The following is a 24,702-nucleotide window of genomic DNA, read 5'->3' on the forward strand; positions in this document are numbered from 1 at the left end:
AAACTAATTAAGTGCTTCATTGTCAAAACTGTTATAACGTCTAAAGCAGCCACATGCTTGTACAACATTCAAGAAATATTTCAGTAAATAATTAAGGCATATAAATATGTCGGATGAAAACCGTACCGTACAATTACTTATTGGAGCACTGCATGACCAATGTCTGTTGAAAGGACACAATGGCATCCGTGGCTTAGGGCTAGTGTTCCGGAGGATGGATATTGACTTCTCTAAAGGAATAGTTTATCCAGAATTTAAGATAGCCATTGACCGGTACGGACTTAAAATGTCGGAAGGATATTCAAAAACATTTTTTAATGCTTTAGATAAGGATAAAAGCGGGGCTATAGATTTTGCTGAATTAATGAATGCATTACGATCACCAATGAATGAAAGAAGAACTAATGTAGTTAAAGAGGCTTTTGATAATTTTGACGTTAATACTGATGGAAAATTAAGTTTAGATGATCTAAGAGGTAAGCATGTCGAGAATGAAACATTTATTTTAAAAACCACATATTCAATAGAAATAAATGTCTATCAGGTGCAGGCCCTTTATCATCAGAATATAAATGTTCAAAATATAGAAAAGAAGATGTGGTATGATTGCCAATGAGACACATCTTCACAAAAGACCAAATGACACAGAAATTAACAACTATAGGTCACCGTACGGTCTTCAACAATGAGCAAAGCATAGTCAGCTTGTTTAATCCCTTCCTTTCCTTCTCTTTTCATTTTTTGTATTGTTCAGAATATATAATTTATATTTAAAGATAAAATTGTCTGGCCATAATACTTCTTATCACAAAAATGTTTGAAAAACATCTTAAAACGGTGACTCTTAACAAAATTATATCATATGGAACGGCGCTTATTTCTTATTAGAAAAATAATGATATTCTGAAAACCACGGTACTTTGTAATATAAAGGGAAGGCTAAAAATAGATATAAGCTATATATTTCTTTTCTAAGTTAAAAAGATAAAGCGGATTTCAGAATTAGTCCATCAGTGAATGCTTTTCATTATATAGATGGCAGCATTTGCTTTAAATTTAATGCTTTGGGGTAGCATACGGCATAACCGAGGGACAATTAATGTTTGTTTGATTGAATTTCTTATTGACAAAATATTTGTTAAAATTGGAGGTAGACCCTTCAGTAGATCAGTATTCATATGGAAACGAATAGTGCATTTATCCTTGCCAACCTCTTCTTATTTCCAATATGACTTGCAGATAGTTGTACTTGTCAAACACAAGTTGATCGAAGAATCTACATCATATAAATTAACATTCAGATACATTGACAATGTTCTTTCCATTAGCAATCCAAACTTTTCTGATTGGGTTCCATTTATATATTCTCCAGAGCTCGAAATTAAAGAAACAATAGACACGACTTCCTTTGCATCATATTTTTACTTATGTCTCGCACTTGACATTAGCGATATTCTCAGTACCGTAATCTATAACAAACGAGAAGATTTTGATTTTGAAATTATCAATTCCCCCTACTTTAGCAGTAATATAAAAACTTCCCCTGCATATGGAATATACTTTTACCCAACTCATTCGGTATCCAAGAGCTTACAGCTTATACTTATTCTTTATAAACATCACCACTGTATGAGAAGAAGGTGACTAACCAGGTATGTGTCAAAGAACTTCTAGTCCATATCATAAAAAAAGTTCTTCTGTATAGATACCAAGACGGAAATGATAAATATTCCGTATCGACTTCATATATAATACATGATGGTCTTAAAGTGTAAATTCTAGATACAGACGCTGTTTATCATCTTTGTTTTGTCCTCTTATATTTTCAACCTTTACTGTTAAGTTTATTTTTGATAATATCCGTTTAACGTGGCTTGGTACTAAAATACATCCCACCATTGTGTTATTGTGCTATGGTAATTTTTTTGTAATATTATCTTTCACTATTGTTGTTTTGCTTTGCTTTTAAGCCATTTTCTTTTTCTTTGTCGGCATAGTTTTTATAGTAATTAAGATTAGAACACAATTATGACAGTTGTGATCCATTCGTTTCATGTGTTTGAGCTTTTCATTTTGCCATTTGATTAGGGACTTTCCGTTTTTCTTTTGATTGCCGTTTGTTTTGTTTACACATTGTTGTCAATGTAATAAAAAAATATGCGACTGTCATATTAATGAGAGGTTTAACTAGCTATAAACCAGGACCAGGTTTAAACCATCATTTTCTACATCAGGAAATGCCAGTACCAATTCAGGTATATGACAGTTGTGTTCTATTCTTTGATGTGTTGGAGTTTTTAATTTTACCATTTGACCAGGGACTTTCTGATTTGAATTATCATTGGAGCTCGGTATTTTGGTTATTGAATTTTTAATAATATATAATAACGAACTTTATTAAAAGTTAATATCGGATATAATTATCAAATTAAGCAAGTAATTTTCCCGAGGTCTGTAAACAGATTTTAAAACAAACCTCATATTTAAAGTCCGTTTAATTTTGAAGCTTGTAATAACTTAATTATGCCCTACGAACTTTGAAGGTCTGCAAATATATTTTTACTACATCTTCTTTATTATGTTTACACTATATAAATAAACTATTCAATAAAAAAAAAACACCTTTTTGTGAAATTGGCATAATATCCTGGAATTTAGACATTAGAAATTCAATAAAAAGATCTTTTAAAAATCATATTGCAGTTATAAAGTCATTAACAATCTTAAATTGTAGTGCCAGATGCGATTTTTTTTTCTACGCAAGACTCAAATGTTCCAGTGGAATCAAAACAAATTGAAGGTCAACGAGAAAACGAGGATTATGTCGATTAAGTTATAAGAAATAGGAATCATTGCTTCGTTAAATATTCTCGTCATTATATCTAGTTTTTAACCATTGAACCCACTATTGAAATATAGGCTACATTGTGAACTATACGGTGACCTATAGTTGTTAATGTCTGTGTAATTTTGGTCTTTTGTGGATAGTTGTCTCATTGGCAATCATACCACTTTTTCTTTTTTATATTTCTATATCTATGTGGTCAATATACCAAATGGCAGCAACAACATTATGAAAAGTTATCTTTTATTGTTTTTATACGTTTTTGCATGGCCTTCAACAAGATAAAACAAATCAAACCGTATAGTCGCCTATAAGAGCAACAGTCCAATACCACAAATGGGTCATCTTCACAGCGAGAAAATTAAGCACACGAAGGCGGGCTTCAGCTGGCCCGTTTACAAAATTTTAATTTTTTCCGAAAAAAAAATGAAATCCGATACAAAAAAATAATAAATTAAAATAAACATACAAAACTAACAAATATCAGAGGGTTCTTGACTTGGACAGGCGCAGAAATGTGTAGTTGTTAAACATGTTTTTGGAACTTTGTACTTGTTTGTCTTTATAACTTTTTAGACCTGAGCGTTACTGATGAGTCTTTTGAAGACAAAACGCGGGTCTGGCGTATTACATTTTAATTCTGGTACCTTTGATAACTATTTACACCACTGGGTCGATGCCACTGCCTGTGAGAGTTTTGTCCCCGAGGGTATCACCAGCCCAGTAGTCAGCACCTCGGACATGAATATCAATTGTATGGTCATTTTAGTAAATTTCCTGTTGACAAAACTTTATTTTTTTCGTAAAACTAAGGCTTTTCTTATCCCAGGTATAAATTACCTTAGCCGTATTTTGCACAACTTTTTGGAATTGTCTGGCGTATTAAATTCTAATCCTGGTACCTTTGATAACTATTGTGAAACATTTTGAATGAATCAAAAAAGAAGAAAAAACGTTACGACTGTTCAAAAAGTCTGCCATCAGATCAATTACTGACTAAAAACTAGAAGAAAAAAACAGAAATAATAACATAAATTAGATACTTAACAGTGTTTCTTGGTTTCCTTCCAGTTATGTCTCATAAAAAGCCACTCATATTGCTTTCAAAAGATTTTGCTAAGAAAAATTCGGTGATTTTTTCTTCTTCGTATATTAGAATACTTAATTTCAATTTCAATCCTTGTTTCTTTTTAGCTCACCTGGCCCGAAGGGCCAAGTGAGCTTTTCCCATCAATTTGCGTCCGGCGTCCGTCGTCGTCCGTCGTCGTCGTGCGTTAACTTTTACAAATATCTTCTCCTCTGAAACTACTGGGCCAAATTAAACCAAACTTGGCGCGCGTCTGGCGTACTAAATTATAATCCTGGTACCTTTGATAACCATTTGGCCACAATCATTTTTGGGGTATCTAGTTTAAAAATTGTGTCCGGTGACCCCGCCAACCAACCAAGATGGCCGCCGTGGCTAAAAATAGAACATAGGGGTAAAATGCAGTTTTTGGCTTATAACTCAAAAACCAAAGCATTTAGAGCAAATCTGACAGGGTAAAATTGTTATTCAGGTCAAGATCTATCTGCCCTGAAATTTTCAGATGAATCGGACAACCCGTTGTTGGGTTGCTGCCCCTAAATTGGTAATTTAAAGGAAATTTTACTTTTTTTGGTTATTGTCTTGAATATTATTATAGATAGAGATACACTGTAAACAGCAATAATGTTCAGCAAATTAAGATTTACAAATAAGTCAAACTCACCGAAATGTTCAGTTGACCCCTTTAGGAGTTATTGCCCTTTATAGTCAATTTTTAACCATTTTTCGTAAATCTTAGTAATCTTTTACAAAAATCTTCTCCTCTGAAACTACTGGGCCAAATTAATCCAAACTTGGCCACAATCATCTTTGGGGTATCTAGTTTAAAAAATGTGTCCGGTGACCCGGCCATCCAACCAAGATGGCCGCCATGGCTAAAAATAGAACATAGGGGTAAAATGCAGTTTTTGGTTTATAACTCAAAAACCAAAGCATTAAGAGCAAATCTGACAAGGGTAAAATTGTTTATCAGGTCAAGATCTATCTGCCCGGAAATTTTAAGATGAATCGGACAACCCGTTGTTGGGTTGCTGCCCCTAAATTGGTAATTTTAAGGAAATTTTACTGTTTTGGGTTATAATCTTGAATATTATTATAGATAGAGATAAACTGTAAACAGCAATAATGTACAGCAAAGTAAGATTTACAAATGATTCAACATGACTGAAATGGTCAATTGACCCCCTAAGAAGTTATTGTCCTTTATAGTCAATTTTTAACAATTTTCATAAAATTTGTAATTTTTTACTAACATTTTCCACTGAAACTACTGGACCAAGTTCATTATAGATAGAGATAATTGTAAGCAGCAAGAATGTTCAGTAAAGTAAGATGTACAAACACATCACCATCACCAAAACACAAATTTGTCATGAATCCATCTGCTTCCTTTGTTTAACATTCACATAGACCAAGGTGAGCGACACAGGCTCTTTAGAGCCTCTAGTTTAAGTATATTTAGGAGCTGTTATTATACTATTGAAAGATGAGATAAATTCTTGTACTACATTTAAAAAAAATACATTTAAACGAGATAAACGTTTTGAACTATATTGCTATTTTAAACTTCTGGTATAATTACTCAAAACTTAGGCAATCAAATGGTACAGTTTACAAGAGAACGCACTTTAAAGATGACTTCAGTATGTCTTCCTGTAGCTCATCGCCGACACTAATAAAAGGATTACCTTAATTAATATTCTTTTGTCAATATTGTTCAACTTGTTATCAGGGAAGGTTCAAACTGCATAATTCTTTTTTATCTCAAGTGGCGTGTAACTTTGTGAATAATTAAAACAGGATGCTAATTATTGTTTAACATGCTTCTGGAACATCAAGAGCATTAATTCATCTTCAAATATCATTTCTTTGAAACGAACAAAAATATATGTACTCGTTAAAACGCATTAGTTCAGGTTTTTGTCTGAAATATTCAACTTGCACTCATTAAGAAACACTTGGAATATCACATGATTATAATTTGAAGGAAGTGATCTTTTCTGTTTATGCTAAACGTTTCAGAAGGAATTTTGACCGTTATATTATAAACATAAAGAAATATTTATTTTACAATACTAACAGTATAATTGTTAGAATGTAATTAGCATGGCGGACACATCTGCTATACTCACCCAAATTCTTAGGGAACAATGTTTACGGCATGGACTTGGAGGAATTCGAGGTCTTGGTGTGGTGTTCCGTACCATGGATTTAGATTGTTCTAGGTCTTTAGTTCTTGACGAACTCCGGATTGGCTTGGACAAGTTTGGATTGAGAATGGCTGATAACTATTTGAAATCATTGTTTGATTCAATTGATAAAGATAAAAATGGTAAAATTGACTTTCTGGAATTTATGAAGGCTTTGAGGTCACCAATGAACAATAAAAGAATTGCAGTGATTAATGAAGCCTTTGACAAACTTGATACAAACAATGACGGCGTTCTTGATGTTGATGATCTTAAAGGTTTGTATTTATGTGTTTTACATAGCTTTTATATGTTTTCCATCGTGTAAAGACCAATATAATGGATAATATCAGCAGAACATTGAATTCATAAAACGCTCTTTTTTTATTTTAAGGACCTATTTCTCGTATATTTGTTTCACTCCAAGGGTCAAAATCGCAAGTTAAATCGTCAAATCCTACTAGAAATTTAGTGTAAAAGAGTCTTAATCATATACTTTTAACAATTTTGCACATTTCTACATTGTCAAATTGGTGTCCATTGCTTTATGTTGATGTTGAAGGCATGTTGATAAATTGCAAATCTTGCATCTGTTTATAGAATTTTGCATTGAATGGTGTCGCTTACGAAAATGAATAAATTTATATTTGAAAAGCTATGTATAGCTAACACATCCAACATAATTTTGATTTCCCCCTCATACATCTTTGAGATTAATGCTTAAATTTTCCAAAAGCTGTCAAAAATGCGGTTTTGGCTAGTTATCAGACGTTTGATATTAAGCGTATATCGGTTAGAAATTTCCAAAAAATATTTCCAATCAAACGGTTTTTATCAAGGAATAAATACGTAGTAGACAAATTGCGAATGTAAGCGAGCAAATAAACATTTTTTTTCTAAAACAACCATTACTGCAACGGGACCTTAAAGAGCCAAGACGGACTTCAAATGCCACTGCTTACGTAAGCGAATCCATTTATATCAAAATACAATATATCGCTTCACTTCAAGCAGAATTTCGTCTTCGGTTGATACTGATCGTCTCATATATAATTTAGATAATGCTCGAAATTTGAAGAAAAAAAAAACAATGGTAAATGATAACAATTCTCGTAAACTATTGCCATGTGATTATGAACTTTCCGATTAGATTTTCCTCAGAGTTCAGTATTTTTGTGATTTTACTTTTTACTACGATTATAAACTGGCCCCCAAAAATCGCCCGAGAATTGCATGGCAGAGGTTTAATATACTGCTATCCCGGTTGTATTATTCTATTGTTATATTGATTGTCAATTAAGTTTTCAGAAATTGGGATATATATGTTACTAAGTGCTTTGCTAAGAGGCAAAACACATTAACGAACAATTCTTAAACATGACCAACGTTCTTACATATGGATTCATGTGTTACAGCAGCGTTTATATTTTTTATATTTTTGAACATTTACATACAGTATTCTCCTATTATGAAAATAAGGAGATGTGGTATGATTTCCAAAAATGAAGTAGATGCAAGTTATTAAAGGCAACCGAAATCTTTTAAACAGTGAGAAAAACCCATACCATTTATTCGGCATCAAAACACCAAGACATGATTTAATGTTTTCAAGCTTCACTATTTGTCTTTTCTCGATTTTGTTTGTTTGTAACCTTTTTTTTTCTTTTTTCGAAAAACAACCTCACGACTAGAATTCATTGTATGGAGTACTACATTGTAATCCTGATATCTATACAGTAATCCTATTCACAAATGATTTTTTTTTTCGAGGACGTTTTTAGTGACAATAGATTTTCTTTACACATTGTTGTCTGGCATACAAAATTATAATCCTGGTACCTTTGATAACTATTTAACCACTGGGTCGATGCCACTACTGGTGGACGTTTCGTCCCCGGGGGTATCACCAGCCCAGTAGTCAACATTTCGGTGTTGACATGAATATCAATAATGTGGTCATTTTTATAAATTTCCTGTTTACAAAACTTTGAATTTTACGAAAAACTAAGGATTTTCTTATCCCAGGCATAGATTACCTTAGCCGTATTTGGCACCACTTTTTGGAATTTTGGATCCTCAATACTCTTCAACTTTGTACTTGTTTGGCTTTATAAATATTTCGATATGAGCGTCACTGATGAGTCTTATGTAGACGAAACGCGCGTCTGGCGTACAAAATTATAATCCTGGTACCTTTGATAACTATTGTATATATACCTTCTAACATTTGTTCTTTCTCTAAAATTGTGTTTATTTAATACCTGATTGAAACAACCAATAACGTTCACACACATTGATTTACCATGATGCATACGATGTTTATAATATCAGTAGGTGTAAACTGAAATACAGGAATGTATTTCCAGCAATATTATAATAAACAGTTGTAATAGAATAATCTCTTAAAATAAAGTTTGATTGAAACAATTTTACACATGTAACGTATTGCTTCTTTTAAAAATTGTTGAATGAAACTAATTTGGGGATAAAGTTATAGTTATAAATATCAAAACCGTCGTGTGAAGTGCTATATTCTTTGTAAATAACCGTACAATATTATTTAAGTTTATGCGATGCGTGCGTCTAGTTTCTAACCAGAAGAAACGATTGTTTCTAAAGTATTTTTTTCTTATATTTATATAACTACATTGTTTGAAGATTTTTTGTCTAACTTATAAGATCTTTCATTTCTGTGACAAAAATGGGAGGAGATTCTTTTTAATATTATTGGAATAGCTAATATACATTATGTACGGCAATCAATTTCAACCGTTAAAATATATATTTTGAATTTCATACATGTGGAATACTCTTAAATACATCTATCTATATTGAAGTAATAAATATTCAAACAACTAAGTAATTTGTTTTCTCATGAAGTATCTTCCTGAAAATTAGGACCAAAAATGCGATATATCCTAAGTAGATAGATCTTCAAGAACACGACTTGGGACAATGAAGTGACATAAGATGGTCTTTTGACTCGTTCTAATCCTAAGAGAGCTTCGAGAACACCTACCCTGATATCTATAACATTGTTCTATTTACGAATGATTTTTTTAGTGAAAGATTTTTGTGGTGCTGGCTTTTCTTTACAATGTTTTTTTGTGTATATACCTTCTTACATTTGTTCTTTCTCAAACGCTGTGTTTATTTAATACCATATGGAATCAATCAATATTTTTTACTCGTATTTTTTTGCTATGCATACGATGTTTATAATACCCATAGGTGTAAACTGAAATACAGAAATGTCTTTTCAGTAACATCTTTAAAAATAGATGAAATAGAACATTCTCTTGTAAATAAAATTAGATTAAAACAAAATAGAATCTTTCACATGTAATATATTGCATACTTATACAACATGTTAATAATAATACTAAGTTGGGAATATAGGTATAAATATCAAAACATTCGTGTGAAGTGTAATATTCGCGGTAGACAAAAGGACAGTTTCTCAAAGTTCGTCTTGCTTAAAATATGTGATGCGTCCGTTAGTTTCAAACCAAAAGAAATTGTCTCAACTTCTACATTGTTTTTTCTATATTGATATAACTACATTGTTTGAATTTTTTTTTTTTTTTCAAACTTCATCTTTCATGTTTGCGAAAAGATGGGAAGTAGATTTTTTTTTAATATTATTGAAATATTTGTAAGATATACTGTAAGGTTATATCATAAAACACATTATTAAGCGATTAATCAGTGACTGTAAAATCTAAAGCAAAGGAAATATGTATGATATTGTCATAATTATGATATTTATAAATTATCATTAATCATTTCAACAAGATTGATTTTCTCGCTTGAGCCGTAACAGCGAAAGTGAAAAAAAGCAATCCAGATGACCAATGATAATCTGTTTATCGCTATTTTACCTACGATGACGATATCAATTTCATGTCAAATTTATTAACAACGCCATCCTTAGTTTCTAGCGATAATTTTTCATATCACTAGACTCCGCTGAGAAAGGAAATTATCAGTCGGCTAAATCAAAGGAAAAATTTGTAAAATAGCGATAAGAGTTATCAAATGTACCAGGATTATAATTTAATTTAAAATGATTAAATTTAAAATAATTGTATCACCAAACAGAATTTTTAATATTGTATATCACATTAACTTAAGATAATTAAACATTTCTGCATACCAAGATTGTTGGAATTGATTTATTTTTAGTTTCTGTTTAACACACTGATCTCAAAATGGACGAACGACAAAATCTGACATTCCAGAGATCACCACAAATTCATTTATTATATTCCACCGTTGAGAAATATTTTAGAATTTTATACATTTTGCAACACTCTTAAATGCATCTATCTATGTGCGTCAGAAAATGTATGTATTTTAATTTGATGACGAAAAGTTACGGTTGAAAAAAAATCAAATGATATTGCTTAGGAACTACTGAAGGACGCCTCCGGGTGCGGGAATTTCTCGCTACATTGAAGACCTGTTGGTGACCCTCTGCTGTTGTTTTTTATGTGGTCGGGTTGTTGTCTCTTTGACACATTCCCCATTTCCATTCTCAATTTTATCTAAACATGTTGCATAGGATCTCAAAACTCAATGTTTGTGTTTCTACTTTTTGCAAAAAATATTTTAAAGACATTCCTGTTGGTACTTTGAAGTAATAACTATTCAAACAATTTATCGGTTTATTTATCTCATGGAGTGTCTTTTAAAACAAGACAAATCTCTAACAGAAACTAGGTGGCATAACAGCTATATGTTACCGTGTGGCCTTAAACAGTGAGAAAACCCCAAACTGCATAGTCAGCTATTAAAGGCACCGAATGGACAAATCTAAAACTATATATTAACAATTTCATATTAGCAAATATCACTACTCCACATAAGAAACGATATTTCCGACTCGAATTTTCCATTAACTGTAAAATCCCTCACATAGTGTTTCCTAATTAAGGGGAGTTGTTTGGTTGGTTTGTAAATCGCGTATATCTCATCTTATAAATGGTCATTGTTATTTGTAGTTCGTTTCTGTGTGTATTACATTTTATTGTTGTGTTTCTGTTGTGTCGTAGTTCTCCTGTTCTATTTGATGTGTTTTCCTCAGTTTTAGTTTGTAACCCGGATTTTTTTTTTCTCTCAATCGATTTATGAATTTCGAACAGTGGTATACTACTGTTGCCTCTATTTATAATAGTTTTGTTCATGAATTAAAACAGTTTAAAAAACACAAAAGTAAAATAAAAATAAAGTAAATAGCAAATATTATAGTGTCAAATGTTTTGTCTATCAGTCACAGTGTTACTTGTAGAGCACTGTAATTTACCAGTTTTGTCTTTTCGATTACTGCATTTTGTATTTAGAGACTGAGTTTCATATATACGGATTTCTTTGAAGGTGGTGAACATATCTACTATATTCTATAGTATTTATAATGTGTACGATCTTGTCATTCTGGCGCCATTTATAACTTGTTTTTATGGGTTTTGATCATTTCTGAAGCCGGTGTAGTGCTCTTTGGTGGTTAACGTCCTACTTTTTTTTGTAACTAGAACATAATTGTATTACTATTAATCTTACCTTATCTCCTTATTTTTATTTGCAAAGAACAATGTTGCTTATTCTTCAATTTTAGGGTAGTGTTTTGTGGATAGTTGTTTATCAGTTTTTATTTTGTACATGGACGTTTTTTGTTATGTTTTTTTTTTCGACGTTCAATTGTGAAAGCAGGTGCTCCGAAAGGGTAAGAAAAGGAGCATATGGGTAAATGTTATCAGTAACAAGTGCCTGTGGCTGAGTGTAAGCTGATGGATTTTGGTATTGCACTATCTGTTGACAATTAAGGCACCACTAGTATACCTGTTTTCAAAAGTCATAGATCGATTGAGATATAAAACAAATCCGGGTTACTAACTATAAGTAAAACCAAGATAAACTCGTCAACTGAAAGAGGAAAACAAAAGAACAAAATGAACACTCAAGTGATTTTTTTTGTAAACTATCTCATTAGTTTTTTTGGAAATTGTTATCGTATTTGTTTATATAACCGTAGTAATATACTAATTAATATTCATTATCACTGAAATAGTATATATTTGTTTAGGGGATAGCTGAAGGACGCCTCCGGGTGCGGGAATTTCTCGCTGCATTGAAGACCTGTTGGTGACCTTCTGCTGTGGTCTTTTCCATGGTCGGGTTGTTGTCTCTTTGAAACATTCCCCATTTCCATTCTCAATTTTAGTATATAATGCCATGCTGTACAAAACAAATGGATGTATAAAAACGAAGATGTGGTATAATTGCCAATGAGACAACTATCAACAAAAGACCAAAATGACACTGACATTAACAACTATAGGTCACCGTACGACCTTCAACATTGAGCAAAGCCCATACCGCATAGTCAGCTATAAAAGTCCCCGATAAGACAATGTAAAACAATTCAAACGAGAAAACTAGGCCTTATTTATGTAAAAAAAAATGAACGAAAAACAAATATGTAACACATAAACTAACGACAACCACTGAATTACAGGCTCCTGACTTTGGACGTCAAAATTTAATTTTATGGTACTTTAATCCTAAGTTTGATAAGAAAAAATCATCAGAAAATATATAGTTTTTTTAAACCATTCCACTTGATAGCTAGAATGTCGAGCAAAATCTCAATGACTGAAACAGGTGTTGCTTTGAAAAAAATCGGGTTAGTGCCAATTAAGAGAATTCACGCCTCTTTGTTTGAATAAAGTTTTAGTTAATAGCAAAGATATCCATAGGAACTTGACAAGAATATGTCGATTAATTGTTATATCGAAAATTTATTCATAGAAAAACGGCACTTTAATTTCCTGCTTTCTATTTTATCTGCTATTAAAACATTAATTTACCTGTAACTAAATCACTGTCAAATCAATGCTTCTGGTCACTATCTGAAGTAGTAATGAATATACTAGATGAATATTGATTAGCTGTAACAGGCTTGAAGCATCACACGTTGAACATCTTGTAAGCCAACTCATTGTATATACAGATGTATATGAATCTTAAAATAGAATGTATACGAACTTCAAGAGAGAAATGGCCGAGAGAGGACAAGAACTTATAGAAGGAATGAGGGAGAGTTGTCTGCAGAAAGGGTGTGGAGGAATAAAACTTTTATCCGTTATATTCAGACATATGGATAAGGATTTTTCCAAAAGGCTTACTAGAAGCGAGTTTAAACAAGGCGTTGTAGCCTTTGGACTGACTGATTTATCGGATATAGACACAGAAATGTTATTTCAATGTTTCGATAAGGACGATAATGACACGATAGACTTTGACGAGTTTTTCAGACGACTCCGTCCACCTTTGAAAAAGTCCAGAGAATCAACGGTTAACAATGCGTTTGACCAAGTGGATGTAAATAAAGATGGTGTAATACAAATGGATGACCTGAAAGGTTTGTGACAGGGACACTAATAAATTACAAATGGGTTTAGTCATGTTTTCTCTCTCTCTCTCTCGATCGATCGATCGATCGATCGAAAAGAGAACAAGTGAAGAAAAAAGGAATGAAGCATTATAGAGTTAAGAAAATTAATTGAATTCACAAGATATCAAAGGAAACATAAATTAATTTCCATGGTATCGGTTATAAAATATTTGTATTTGTCTTCACCATTGTTCACGTCGGATGATTAATTGTCTATATCTTGTATCTCGCTACAGCTGATGTTTATATTTATATCATGAATCATAATTGACAAGCAATAGAGTAATCAGGTAAATATGACGAATTGTTGCGAATGTAATTATTCTTTTAATCATCAGAAGATGATAAGTTATTTTGCATCTTTTCTAACCTTGATCTTTTGTATGAGGATGATTTTCTCTTATCATTCTTATTGTTAAAAGACGATAGGAATGGGGGGAATTACACCGGTTTTTTTAATTTTTTTTGCTTAGAAATTGTAACCTTGATCGTGTGTCAGAGAATGGTTTTCTCGTATTGTTAAAACACTACAGATGACTATAGGATTGGCAAAAATGTGGAAAATACAACGGGTTTTCTTTGCTTAGAAAGTGTATCCTGGCATTATCTCCATCAATAAAAATGTTTTCCCATGTTTTGCATTGTTGTCAATAAACTATATGGGATATAAAAAAATCTTCAAAAAAAACATACGATCTACAAATAATTCTTTATGGCAAAAATTAACAAATTATTGTTTATTTTTCCAATTTTTATAATGTTGCCAATTATCTCATTTACCTTTAATTTAAAGATTTGATTTGTATAAAAAAAGTATTTCTTTATACAAGATATACTAAGTATGAATAAATAAGAATTACAAATAAGCAGTTATTCCTAATTTCACCAAATAAAAAACACGCAAGGATAATCATCAATTTAATATCTTTTCAATCGTTATAAACATTTAATCGCAAAAAGTCATTCAGGTCGAAATACATAATTTAAAATACATTATTGCAGAACATCTAGCATCATTTGATATTTTACCTGATATTTCGAAATGCACCTGCTTTACACAACGTTAGTTTCTTCTTTGTCATGTTCTTTGGAATGCATAGGCTTTAGTTTCAGTGTTATTAATATTCATGCATTAGCTGCCCAGGTCAGTAAGTGACTGGTGTTTATGATCCTTTTTTTCTTGTGCTGTCTTTAACAATATATTTCAAATATTTGATTGAATGATTGAACCAACTATTATGCAAGATATAGTTGGAAATTGAAATCAATGGTATACTACTAGACTGATATCACCTAAAGTTAATAAGTCAGAAATATGACTGTTGATTTCCAGTTAGTTTGATGTGTTTGATCATTTTATTTGCCATTTGTTAGAGGAATATCCGTTTTAAATTTTTCTTGGAGTTTGGGATTTTTGTTATTAGACTGGTTTATTTTTATTTGTTAGAAACAGCTTCTTTCCAGTTTGTGAAAACTATAGATTATTTTTAAGCAAATTTTTAAATCTGTAACAAGTAGCACATCATTACGTGTTTAGTGATAATATGCAATAAAAATAAAAAATGCTATAAAACAAGTGCACAAATTCTAGCGTATAAAAATATTACAGCGACTATTATTCTAGCAATATTGTTCTCGGAGTGAAAGCAATCTCTTTGTTATTGCCTGATAATAATAATAAAAAAAAAAAATCGAGATCTATATTTAACAATTTGAAAAACACAGTGCAATTAACGTTGCGACTGTATCTCTATAGCAACATGTATAATATGGTTTATAATCCTAGTTATAGCATTGGTTTCAAAAAGAAAACTTCTAATTATAGGTTAAAATTCTATAACGATGTGAATTATTATTATAATTGAATTTTATCATTCAAAAAGAATCAAGAATCAATTGCCGTGCACAAAGCATCCTATATATTAATTAGTTCATGTTAGAGTATTACTAATATATCATGGTACATAAAAAAATGGAATGAATGAACTGAACTTGACAGCGACGGCACAGGTGTTCTTTTTTTAACATATTTTGACACTTTTACCTATTATGTCTGTTTGCTTTGTTCACATATCGTTGTCAATATAATGTATTTGATACGACTGGCATACAAGTGAGAGGTTTAGCTAGCCACAAAACCAGGTTTCATCTTCCATTTTCTACATGAGAAAATACCTTACCAAGTCAGGAAATTGACAGTTGTTATTCATTCATTTGACGTGTTTGAGCCTTTAATTTTACCATTTGATTGGGGACTTTTCGTTTTGAATTTTCCTCGGAGTTCAGTTTATTTGTGGTATGTCTTTTTTATACAACATGATTTAAATTTGAACAGTTAATCTTGGTCAAGATTTCTTCACTTGTACTTGAGTTAATGATACTATCAAGTGAAGGTCGGTTGCTGTGACAAAGACGAGGACGATAATCTAAGCAACTATAAGCCTCTCACAAGAAAAAGCATAACTGTTAATCACAAGGCCAAATACCACAAGCACGAGCAGACATTCTTGTCTTATTAAGGTAGTAACTCTTTTTTCTTTCTTTTTTAGTGTTTTACACAGCCAATGCCAAGAATCATCCAAAATACTTGTCAGGAGAATGGACATTAGACCAAACTCTGCGAAGTTTCTTGGATAGCATCGATTCTCCCGATGACCCAGATGGAGTTGTGACACGTGAGGAATTTTTGGACTATTACGCAGGCGTGAGTGCTACGATTGATGACGATTCGTATTTTGTTATGATGATGAGGTCATGTTACGGTCTACCTCAACGTTAACTGTCAGCTCCATTTATGTTTTTTTGTCAGGGTAAAGTCAGACATGACATTATTCGCTCGTTTGGAAAACGTCGGCAAGATTGTGTCGGATAGATTATAACCTTAAGAAACGGTTAAAGCTGAATATATTGAAAGAAATGATACCGATCGTCAGTTTGTGAAAACTATCTTGTTGAACTATATTGTGGTTAGTTAATATTTAAAGACATATTTAAAAAAAAATCATTTATTTTGTTTAGGTTTAATTGTAGAAAGACAATATCTGTATACCTTGTGCATGTCTGTTCTATAAAATGATTTTTTGAATACATAATTTTTTATTAAAATGTTGTAAAACATATTGTTAGAAAAGATGAAAAATATGCCTCGTGTATACAACAGATAAAAAATATCAAAGGATGGTAGAAAAGACTACGCAGTACAAACCCCCTTCAAAATCGAAGATGATCTCAGGTCGAAGATTAGGATACTTGAGATGAAAAGTTTTGAAAGAATTGTTTTCAATCACATCGTTTCTAATGCATTAAATTTACTGGAAAAAAATATTTTTTGTGTTAAAACCATAAACATGAAGATAACATCTGTAAACAAAAATATTTTGGTTAAAAAAAAACGAATTTGTCTTCTGATAAGATAATACGGATGAGATATCTAGTGCTTTGTAAAACAGATAAAATCCCAATTTAAATTTTGAAGTGGATGTTCATCAAACTGAGTGCGAACAACAATTTTTTAAGTCAATTTAAAAAAAAAATGAATTATAGTTTCTTTTAACGTTGACTATGGTAAGCGCATCTGCCTTGTACGATCAGGCTGACAACAGCCAAACAGAGTGAGTTTAAACAAATTCTTCTTTGGTTGAATCATTTTACAACCCAACAAGTATATCTATGTTCACTAGTAGTACTTCACCTACTGTAATATCTAAGGTTATCTCAGGTTTTCGGTGGTGGAAGTGTTGCTCAACCTTTAGTTTTCTGTGTTGTGGTTTGCGGACCGTTTGTTTTTCTTTCTTCAAATTAAGGATAGTGATTGCCTTGTTGGTATTTTCTTATTTTATAGTACCAATTTTTATGTCCATCAATAAATGATTGTATGATTCACGATGCTGTTTGAAAGTCTAACAAAAATATCACAATCAAAAGTATAAAAAAAGTATAGGCAACAGTAGTATAAAGTCATAATTGATTAAGAGAAAAATAATCCGGGTTAAATTCTAAAATCGAGTGAAGTTATCAAAGGTACCAGGATTATAATTTAATACGCCAGATGCGCGTTTCATCTACATAAGACTCATTAGTGACGCTCAGATCAAAATAGTTATATAGCAAAACAAACACAAAGTCGAAGAGCATTGAAGACCCCAAATTCCAAAAAGGTGTGCCAAATACGGCTAAGGTAATTTATTCCTGGGATAATAAAATCCTCAGTTTTTCGAAAAAGTTTTGTAATAGGAAATTTATAAAAATGACCACACTGTTGATGTTCATGTTAACATCGAAGTGAACACATCACCTATAAAAGGAAAGCAATGGAACAAAAGAAACAATGAAGTGCAACGAAAACAAACACCAACATACATTGAAACGGACTACAAGATAATAGTTATCAAAGGTACAGGATTATAATTTAGTACGCCAGACGCGCGTTTCGTCTACATAAGACTCATCAGTGACGCTCATATCAAAATATTTATAAAGCCAAACATGTACAAAGTTGAAGAGCATTGAGGATCCAAGATTCCAAAAAGTTGTGCCAAATAGGGCTAAGGTAATATATGCCTGGGATAAGAAATGTCTTAGTTTTTCGAAAAATCCAAAGTTTTGTTAACAGGAAATTTATAAAAATTACCACATTATTGATATTCATGTCAACACCGAAGTGTTGACTACTGGGCTGGTGATACCCTCGGGGACGAAACGTCCACCAGCAGTGGCATCGACCAAGTGGTGTAAATAGTTATCAAAGGTACTAGGATTATAATTTAGTACGCCAGACGCGCGTTTCGTCTACATAAGACTCATCAGTGACGCTCATACCAAAATATTTATAAGCCAAACATGTACAAAGTTGAAGAGCATTGAGGATCCAAAATTCCAAAACGTTGTGCCAAATACGGCTAAGGTAATATATGCCTGGGAGAAGACATGCCTTAGTTTTTCGAAAAATCCAAAGTTTTGTTAACAGGAAATTTATAAAAATTACTACATTATTGATATTCATGTCAACACCGAAGTGTTGGCTATTGGGCTAGTGATACCCTCGGGGACGAAACGTCCACCAGCAGTGGCATCAAATAGTTATTAAAGGTACCAGGATTATAATTTAGTACGCCAGACGCGCGTTTCGTCTACATAAGACTCATCAGTGACGCTCATATCAAAATATTTATAAAGCCAAACATGCACAAAGTTGAAGAGCATTGAGGATCCAAAATTCCAAAAAGTTTTGCCAAATACGGCTAAGGTAATCTATGCCTTGGATAAGAAATTCCTTAGTTTTTCGAAAAATTCAAAGTTTTGTTAACAGCAAATTTATAAAAATGACCACATTAGTGATGTTTGTGTCAAAACCGAAGTGAACACATCAACTATAATAGGAAAACAATGGGAAAAAAAGAACTACTTAAGTGCACACAAAACAAACATCAACATACATTGAAACGGACTACTAGATAATATCTGCCATATTCCTTATTTGGTAAAAGAAATTTAAGAAACAAATAGAATATTGAACTTGGTTTTATTGCTAGCCAAACCTCCCGCTTATATGGCAAAGTGAGAGAAAAACATCGATAAATGACAAATCTACTGGAAAGGAAAACAGCACAAACAAATGCAAAAACACTCAGCAAAGAGAAACGCACAAATAAATAATAGAAAAGTACATTACAACATGTCAATCATAAAATTACAACGCTGATCTTCTATTTTTACTCTTTGAGTATGTTTGTTTTGTTCATGCATCGTTGACAATGTAATGGAATTTGATGCGACTGTCATACAAGTGAGAGGTTTAGCTAGCTATAAAACCAGGTTCAATCCACCATTTTCTACATTAGAAAATGCCTGTACCAAGTCAGGAATATGACAGTTGTTATCCATTCGTTTGATGTGTTTGGACTTTTGATTTTGCCTTTTGATTTTTGATTTTCCTTTTTGAATTTTCCTCGGAGTTCAGTATTTTTGTGTTTTTACTTTTTTTTTTTTTTTTAACGTCAGTTTAGGACACCACAAACAGTGACTTATTTTTGTGATGTTTATCTAATCTTGAAATAATTAGAAATTTATGAAACGATATTTATGTACTTCGATCAGATTTTATTCGATATTATGTTTATTTATAAAGTAATCATAGAAAACAGAAATGTATTAAATGGCTAAGTATAAAATAAGATAAGTTTTACTGTATATTCTCCCTGGATATCAGTTATAATTGTATGTAACAGGGATAGTTGATAGAATGCTGTACATTAAGTAATTTGTTAAAACATCAAGGAATGCAATAAAGAATTTATGAATGTTAAAAAAAAAAAAAAAAAAAAAAGAAATTTATGAAACGAGATCCAAAAATTCACATTTAAATTTAATTTACTAGACAAAACAATAATAATTATTATGACGGTATTGAAATGCTATTTTGACGACGGCATAATTGGTTGTCCAACACAATACTTTAACAATGGAAAATGGAAACTAATTGGACTATAACGCCAATAAGATATATGACAACATGTGCGAGTAAGTCTTTAGTAACGATGATAGTCCTTCGGAAGGGGACGATAAGTGGCTGCCCCGTGTAAAGAGAGAACCATATCTATTGCACGTAAAAGACACCCTTGTAGATTTCGAAAAGAGCAGGGTAATGCCGCTACAAGGTAAACACTCGCACCTGTGAAGTGGGAAGGGATTAATATAAGTTGCAATAACTTGTTTCTCAATCTAATATAAATAAATATGTTTAAACTAAATAAGATTTATGTGATATGCATCGAAAATACAGATTTCCAACCACTAACGATAAGACATACAACAATATCTAACTGGACCCATAAAAGGAACATCATAACTAAATACATTAATGATGTTAACACCCCAACATGTCCACGGCCGACACTCGGCTAACCGAGAGATTGGTCGGTTCATCTATATTGAGTATGCGGCTATATCGGCGGTTGGTCTGTTAATCGGGTTGGCTCAAGTCTGTTAATCAGGTGTCATCGAGAAAATCATTGAAAGTTCGGCATGTTTCTTTGTATAACTTTTTAAATATATTTTTATCATCAACATTATTCATGTCTAACAAAACAATTCAATATACTGAATTCAGTGGTGTAATCATTATTTTTCTAGCTTCGATGTACGATCTATAAAACGAAAAGGCGGGTTACTCATCAATAAATTTATACACATTTTACACACACACAATGTACACAAAATGAAACGTTGGTTGAATTAACTTGCATGCAATATTTTGAACATCGAAAAAAGACAGGCATTATGTTTGTTAACCATATTGATATCTTTGTGTGAAAAATCTACACGAAAATCTGTATTTTGGTGACATAAATCAATCTTTATTTAAAACCTGGTCTGTTAATGGGTCGGATGTATGAAACTCGGTCTGTTAATTGGTCTGTTAAGAGTTATGAATGGCAATAAAATTATAAATTTATTGCTATATGGGTGTTATCGGATCAAATGGATAGGCTCAAGACGAGCGGCTAAAATATACGAAAACAACACATGAGCAATGCAACATAAAATATACGGTAACAACACATGAACAATGAACAATTTAGACAATGGAAATTGGAAATTGATAAAAATGGTTTCAAAAAGTGTAATGTTAAAGTAATATAAATTTCATCCAAGAATGGTCGCATATATCATGTGGATTCTGTTTAATTGTTATGAATGACACAAATTTGTCATCTACATTGGTAACCAGTATATAAATCAGAGATAAACGTCGTAATGTAACTAAACATGAGATAATAAAATATATTTGGATGCTAAAATATAAAGAATAGAGAAAGAATAATATACATTTATTTCCCGTGCCTGAGGGATATATGAAGATTTGTTCAATAGTCTCAACCAATCAGATATTGATTAAACTATCAATGTGTATAAACAGTGGAATAATAAACAATTATAGCCTTTGAATGAGGGCGATACAAGGATGTATTGACCCGAAAGAAGTATATTGACTGAGGACGAAGTCCGAGGTCGATATACTACTTTGGATCGATATATCCTGTATTGACCTCATACAAATGCTATAACTGTTATATCATTAATTACCAACCATATTTGTATCAAAATCGTCATTTGATATTGTTTGAATTTTTATATTGTCTCCTATACATTAACAACATATAGATTGTTATTTTTTTTTTTTTTTTTTTACATCTAATATATTTGAAGATTTTTTGTAAAAAAACTTTTAACAATTAAAATTCAATTCGATTCAAAGTTTTATTGCCATATAAACTTTACAATTTGTGATATATACATGTAACAACAACAAAAACAAATAAAGACAATAACTAAGTAACTCAATATATATATATACAAATTCAGGTAAATATTAAAGGGTCCCCTGTCCTCAGTTCCATTGACTTTTTTTTATAAAGGATCCTAGTTTATTCACTTGTGTTGATGGGTTAAGTATATATATATAACTTTGTCATTGTCAGTGAGATTAGCAAATGAATTACTTTCTCTGTTAATGCAATTAAAATATGTTAATCTAATATTTGAATTGTGAGAACAATTTATTAAGAAATGTTTCTCATCATCTAGTACTTTGCATTTTTTGCAAAGTCTCTCTTCGCGAGGAATTTTAAAATGCCTTCCTTTTTCAATTAATAATGCATGGTCACTGATTCTAAGTTTTGTAATTAAATTCAAAGTTTGAGTTAGAGAGGTAAGGTTTGATCAATAGATTTGGCTCAAGTCCTTTATAAACAATATCATGAAATTCATAACATGACGTCACAAAGTATGTCGGCTTTTAGACAATCTGAAAATAACCGTGCAATATGCATTTTGATGTCCGCCGTTTTCGATCACCTTCGACAATATAGTTTAACTTGTGACTTTCCCTGAACGAATCAAATAAGTTAAAATATACGAATTTATAATATTGAGTAGGATAAATAAAATGTTGAGAAAAGTGACATAACAATTTAAAGAATACACAAATTAACAACACCCCCAATCCGGACCCTCATGGATCTGGAAAATCTGGATGGAGACGCAGAATATAGAATAGTAGATTAGGACAGTAGAGAGTGATGCATTGCTAAAAAAAAAAGGAGAGAAAAAATAATAATTGTTTATAATACAGCTAGACATGAAACACCCCTGGGTGTTGAAACAGTTACGGATTGCGATGTACTCATATTGGTGACAAATGCTAGAGGGTTAAATGCGGGCAACTGCAGTTCTCCTCTGCACTTATGTAGAAAGGAACTAAACGGAATAAAATGAATTAAAACGTATGTTAACCAAATGTAGCTGCATTCGCTCCTTTCCATTTACTTCTTTAGAATGATTTGAAAACAACATATGATTAAGTAATAGAAGAAAAGAACCAATTGGATGATGCTGACGAATTAGGGTTTAAATGACAAATATCATGTACATACATGTATGAGAACGACAACACGTTATATGTACCCTGTGTTGTATTAGAAACACACTTTCAGTCGGATTTGAGAACGTGCTACTTTGAACAGATACAAAAAATGATTGCTGATTGAAAACGTTAATAATAAATTCATGCATATGTCAGCGGCCAATCCATATCACGCTATTTATAATATTGAAGTGACACACCCTTCAATAAAATGCAAGAAAGTAAAAAAAATGCTCTTACTAGAAGGATACTGTTGTACCGTATTGTCATTTTTTTACTCAAGAACATCTCCTTCTTAACTCTTTCAATGGGAACATATAAAAGTAGCAAAACTATTGCCGTGGCTAAATGACTCTTAAAAATACAAAGGTAGCAAAACTATTACCGTGGCTAAATAACTCTTAACTGACACAATTTCAATTGTCCAACCCATTAACAGACTGTATTCCCATAATTTTCACTAAAACGTGGTATTATTCACGTTATATTACAATAATGAAATATTTACTAATATCAATTTATTTTCTAGAACCAAAGTACTATTTTGTGTCCTTTAAATGATATATAAAATTGTTTATTTCGCCTTTTATTATAAAAAATGCTATGCATATAAGCATAAATTATACATACTTGCGCGACGCCTTTTAGTTTTACTGAAATCTGCGCAGACTATGAAATGTTTTAACAGGTGGAAAATATTCTATGTTAGATATCATTTTGTCAGGCACTTTCTTTTTTTGATTTGGTTCTTATAATATACCAAAAATCTGTATATTTAATAGAGTTTAACATAAAATTGGGCATTTTACTCTTAACAGACGTATAACCAATCCGATTAACAGACCAATCTCCCATATAGCCACATACTCAATATAGATTAACCGACCAATCTCTCGGTTAGCCGAGTGTTGGCCGTGATGTCGTATAGCAATGCAAATTCACACTTGGCAAAAGAGTCATATTGAGGAATATGTTACGTTCAGTGCTTAGCAGACATAAGACATAAATGTTCAGGGCTAACGATACAGTATTGATCCCGTATTGAAAGATGTGTATAAGGGATTTATGGTAATAAGTGTATGTTATAGTATATGTATGTGTTAATATAGTTTATATGAATAAACATGATCAGATATTGGTAGTCGCCAATACGACTGCAACTGAAAGACATGTTACACCTGAAAGTTAAAAATTAAAACATGCATCTATAGTACGTTAAGGATAACTCATTGTTTTTTTAACTATTAGCTTTAAATCAATCAGCACACATTATAAAATTGCAAATAAGTAAATGAAAAGAAATTAAATTGATTGTCTGTGATTTTGTATAGAACTTTTTAACTAAACAACTTAATTATGCTTACAGTTTATATTTAAATGCACGTGTTTTTTTCTTCTGAAAATAAACTATGCACATGTACATCAATTATTTACATAAATAAACAAAAACTTCACAAGTAAACTATCAGACTTACTTTCCTTTTCATCACCTTTAATGTTTCGATAATTGAACAGATAAATAAAAATCAGTTACATCATTTTTACTCTCTGTCTGTAACATATGTTTCTCAACTACTCCGAGTCTCTTTTTTTCTCTCTAAAATAGTTTGATAGAAAGATGGTTGTTATGTGTGGTTGTTGTGACGAAACACTGCTATTTCTATTCATCTTATGATAGAAAACTCAAATACATAATTTTTGGGT

At 31.7% G+C, this 24,702-nt stretch overlaps 1 protein-coding gene across 3 annotated transcripts; it reads left to right on the forward strand.

Annotated features, from left to right (window-relative positions):
- The first annotated feature begins 3 nt into the window (after positions 1–3).
- LOC143046142 (calcyphosin-like protein) lies at positions 4–16,691 on the forward strand. Of its 3 annotated transcripts, none has more exons than XM_076219155.1 (2): positions 4–476; positions 16,124–16,691. In XM_076219155.1, the coding sequence occupies exons 1-2, from the start codon at positions 107–109 to the stop codon at positions 16,351–16,353; spliced, it is 600 nt and encodes a 199-aa protein (XP_076075270.1). In that variant the 5' UTR covers positions 4–106; the 3' UTR covers positions 16,354–16,691. The 3 variants fall into 3 exon arrangements, with proteins under 3 accessions (XP_076075270.1, XP_076075271.1, XP_076075269.1); XM_076219156.1 differs by lacking the exon at positions 4–476 and adding an exon at positions 5,581–6,399; XM_076219154.1 differs by lacking the exon at positions 4–476 and adding an exon at positions 13,052–13,541.
- Positions 16,692–24,702: the final 8,011 nt, after the last annotated feature.

The sequence above is a fragment of the Mytilus galloprovincialis genome, chromosome 9, assembly GCF_965363235.1.
Source record: "Mytilus galloprovincialis chromosome 9, xbMytGall1.hap1.1, whole genome shotgun sequence".
Taxonomy (NCBI): Eukaryota; Metazoa; Mollusca; class Bivalvia; order Mytilida; family Mytilidae; genus Mytilus; species Mytilus galloprovincialis.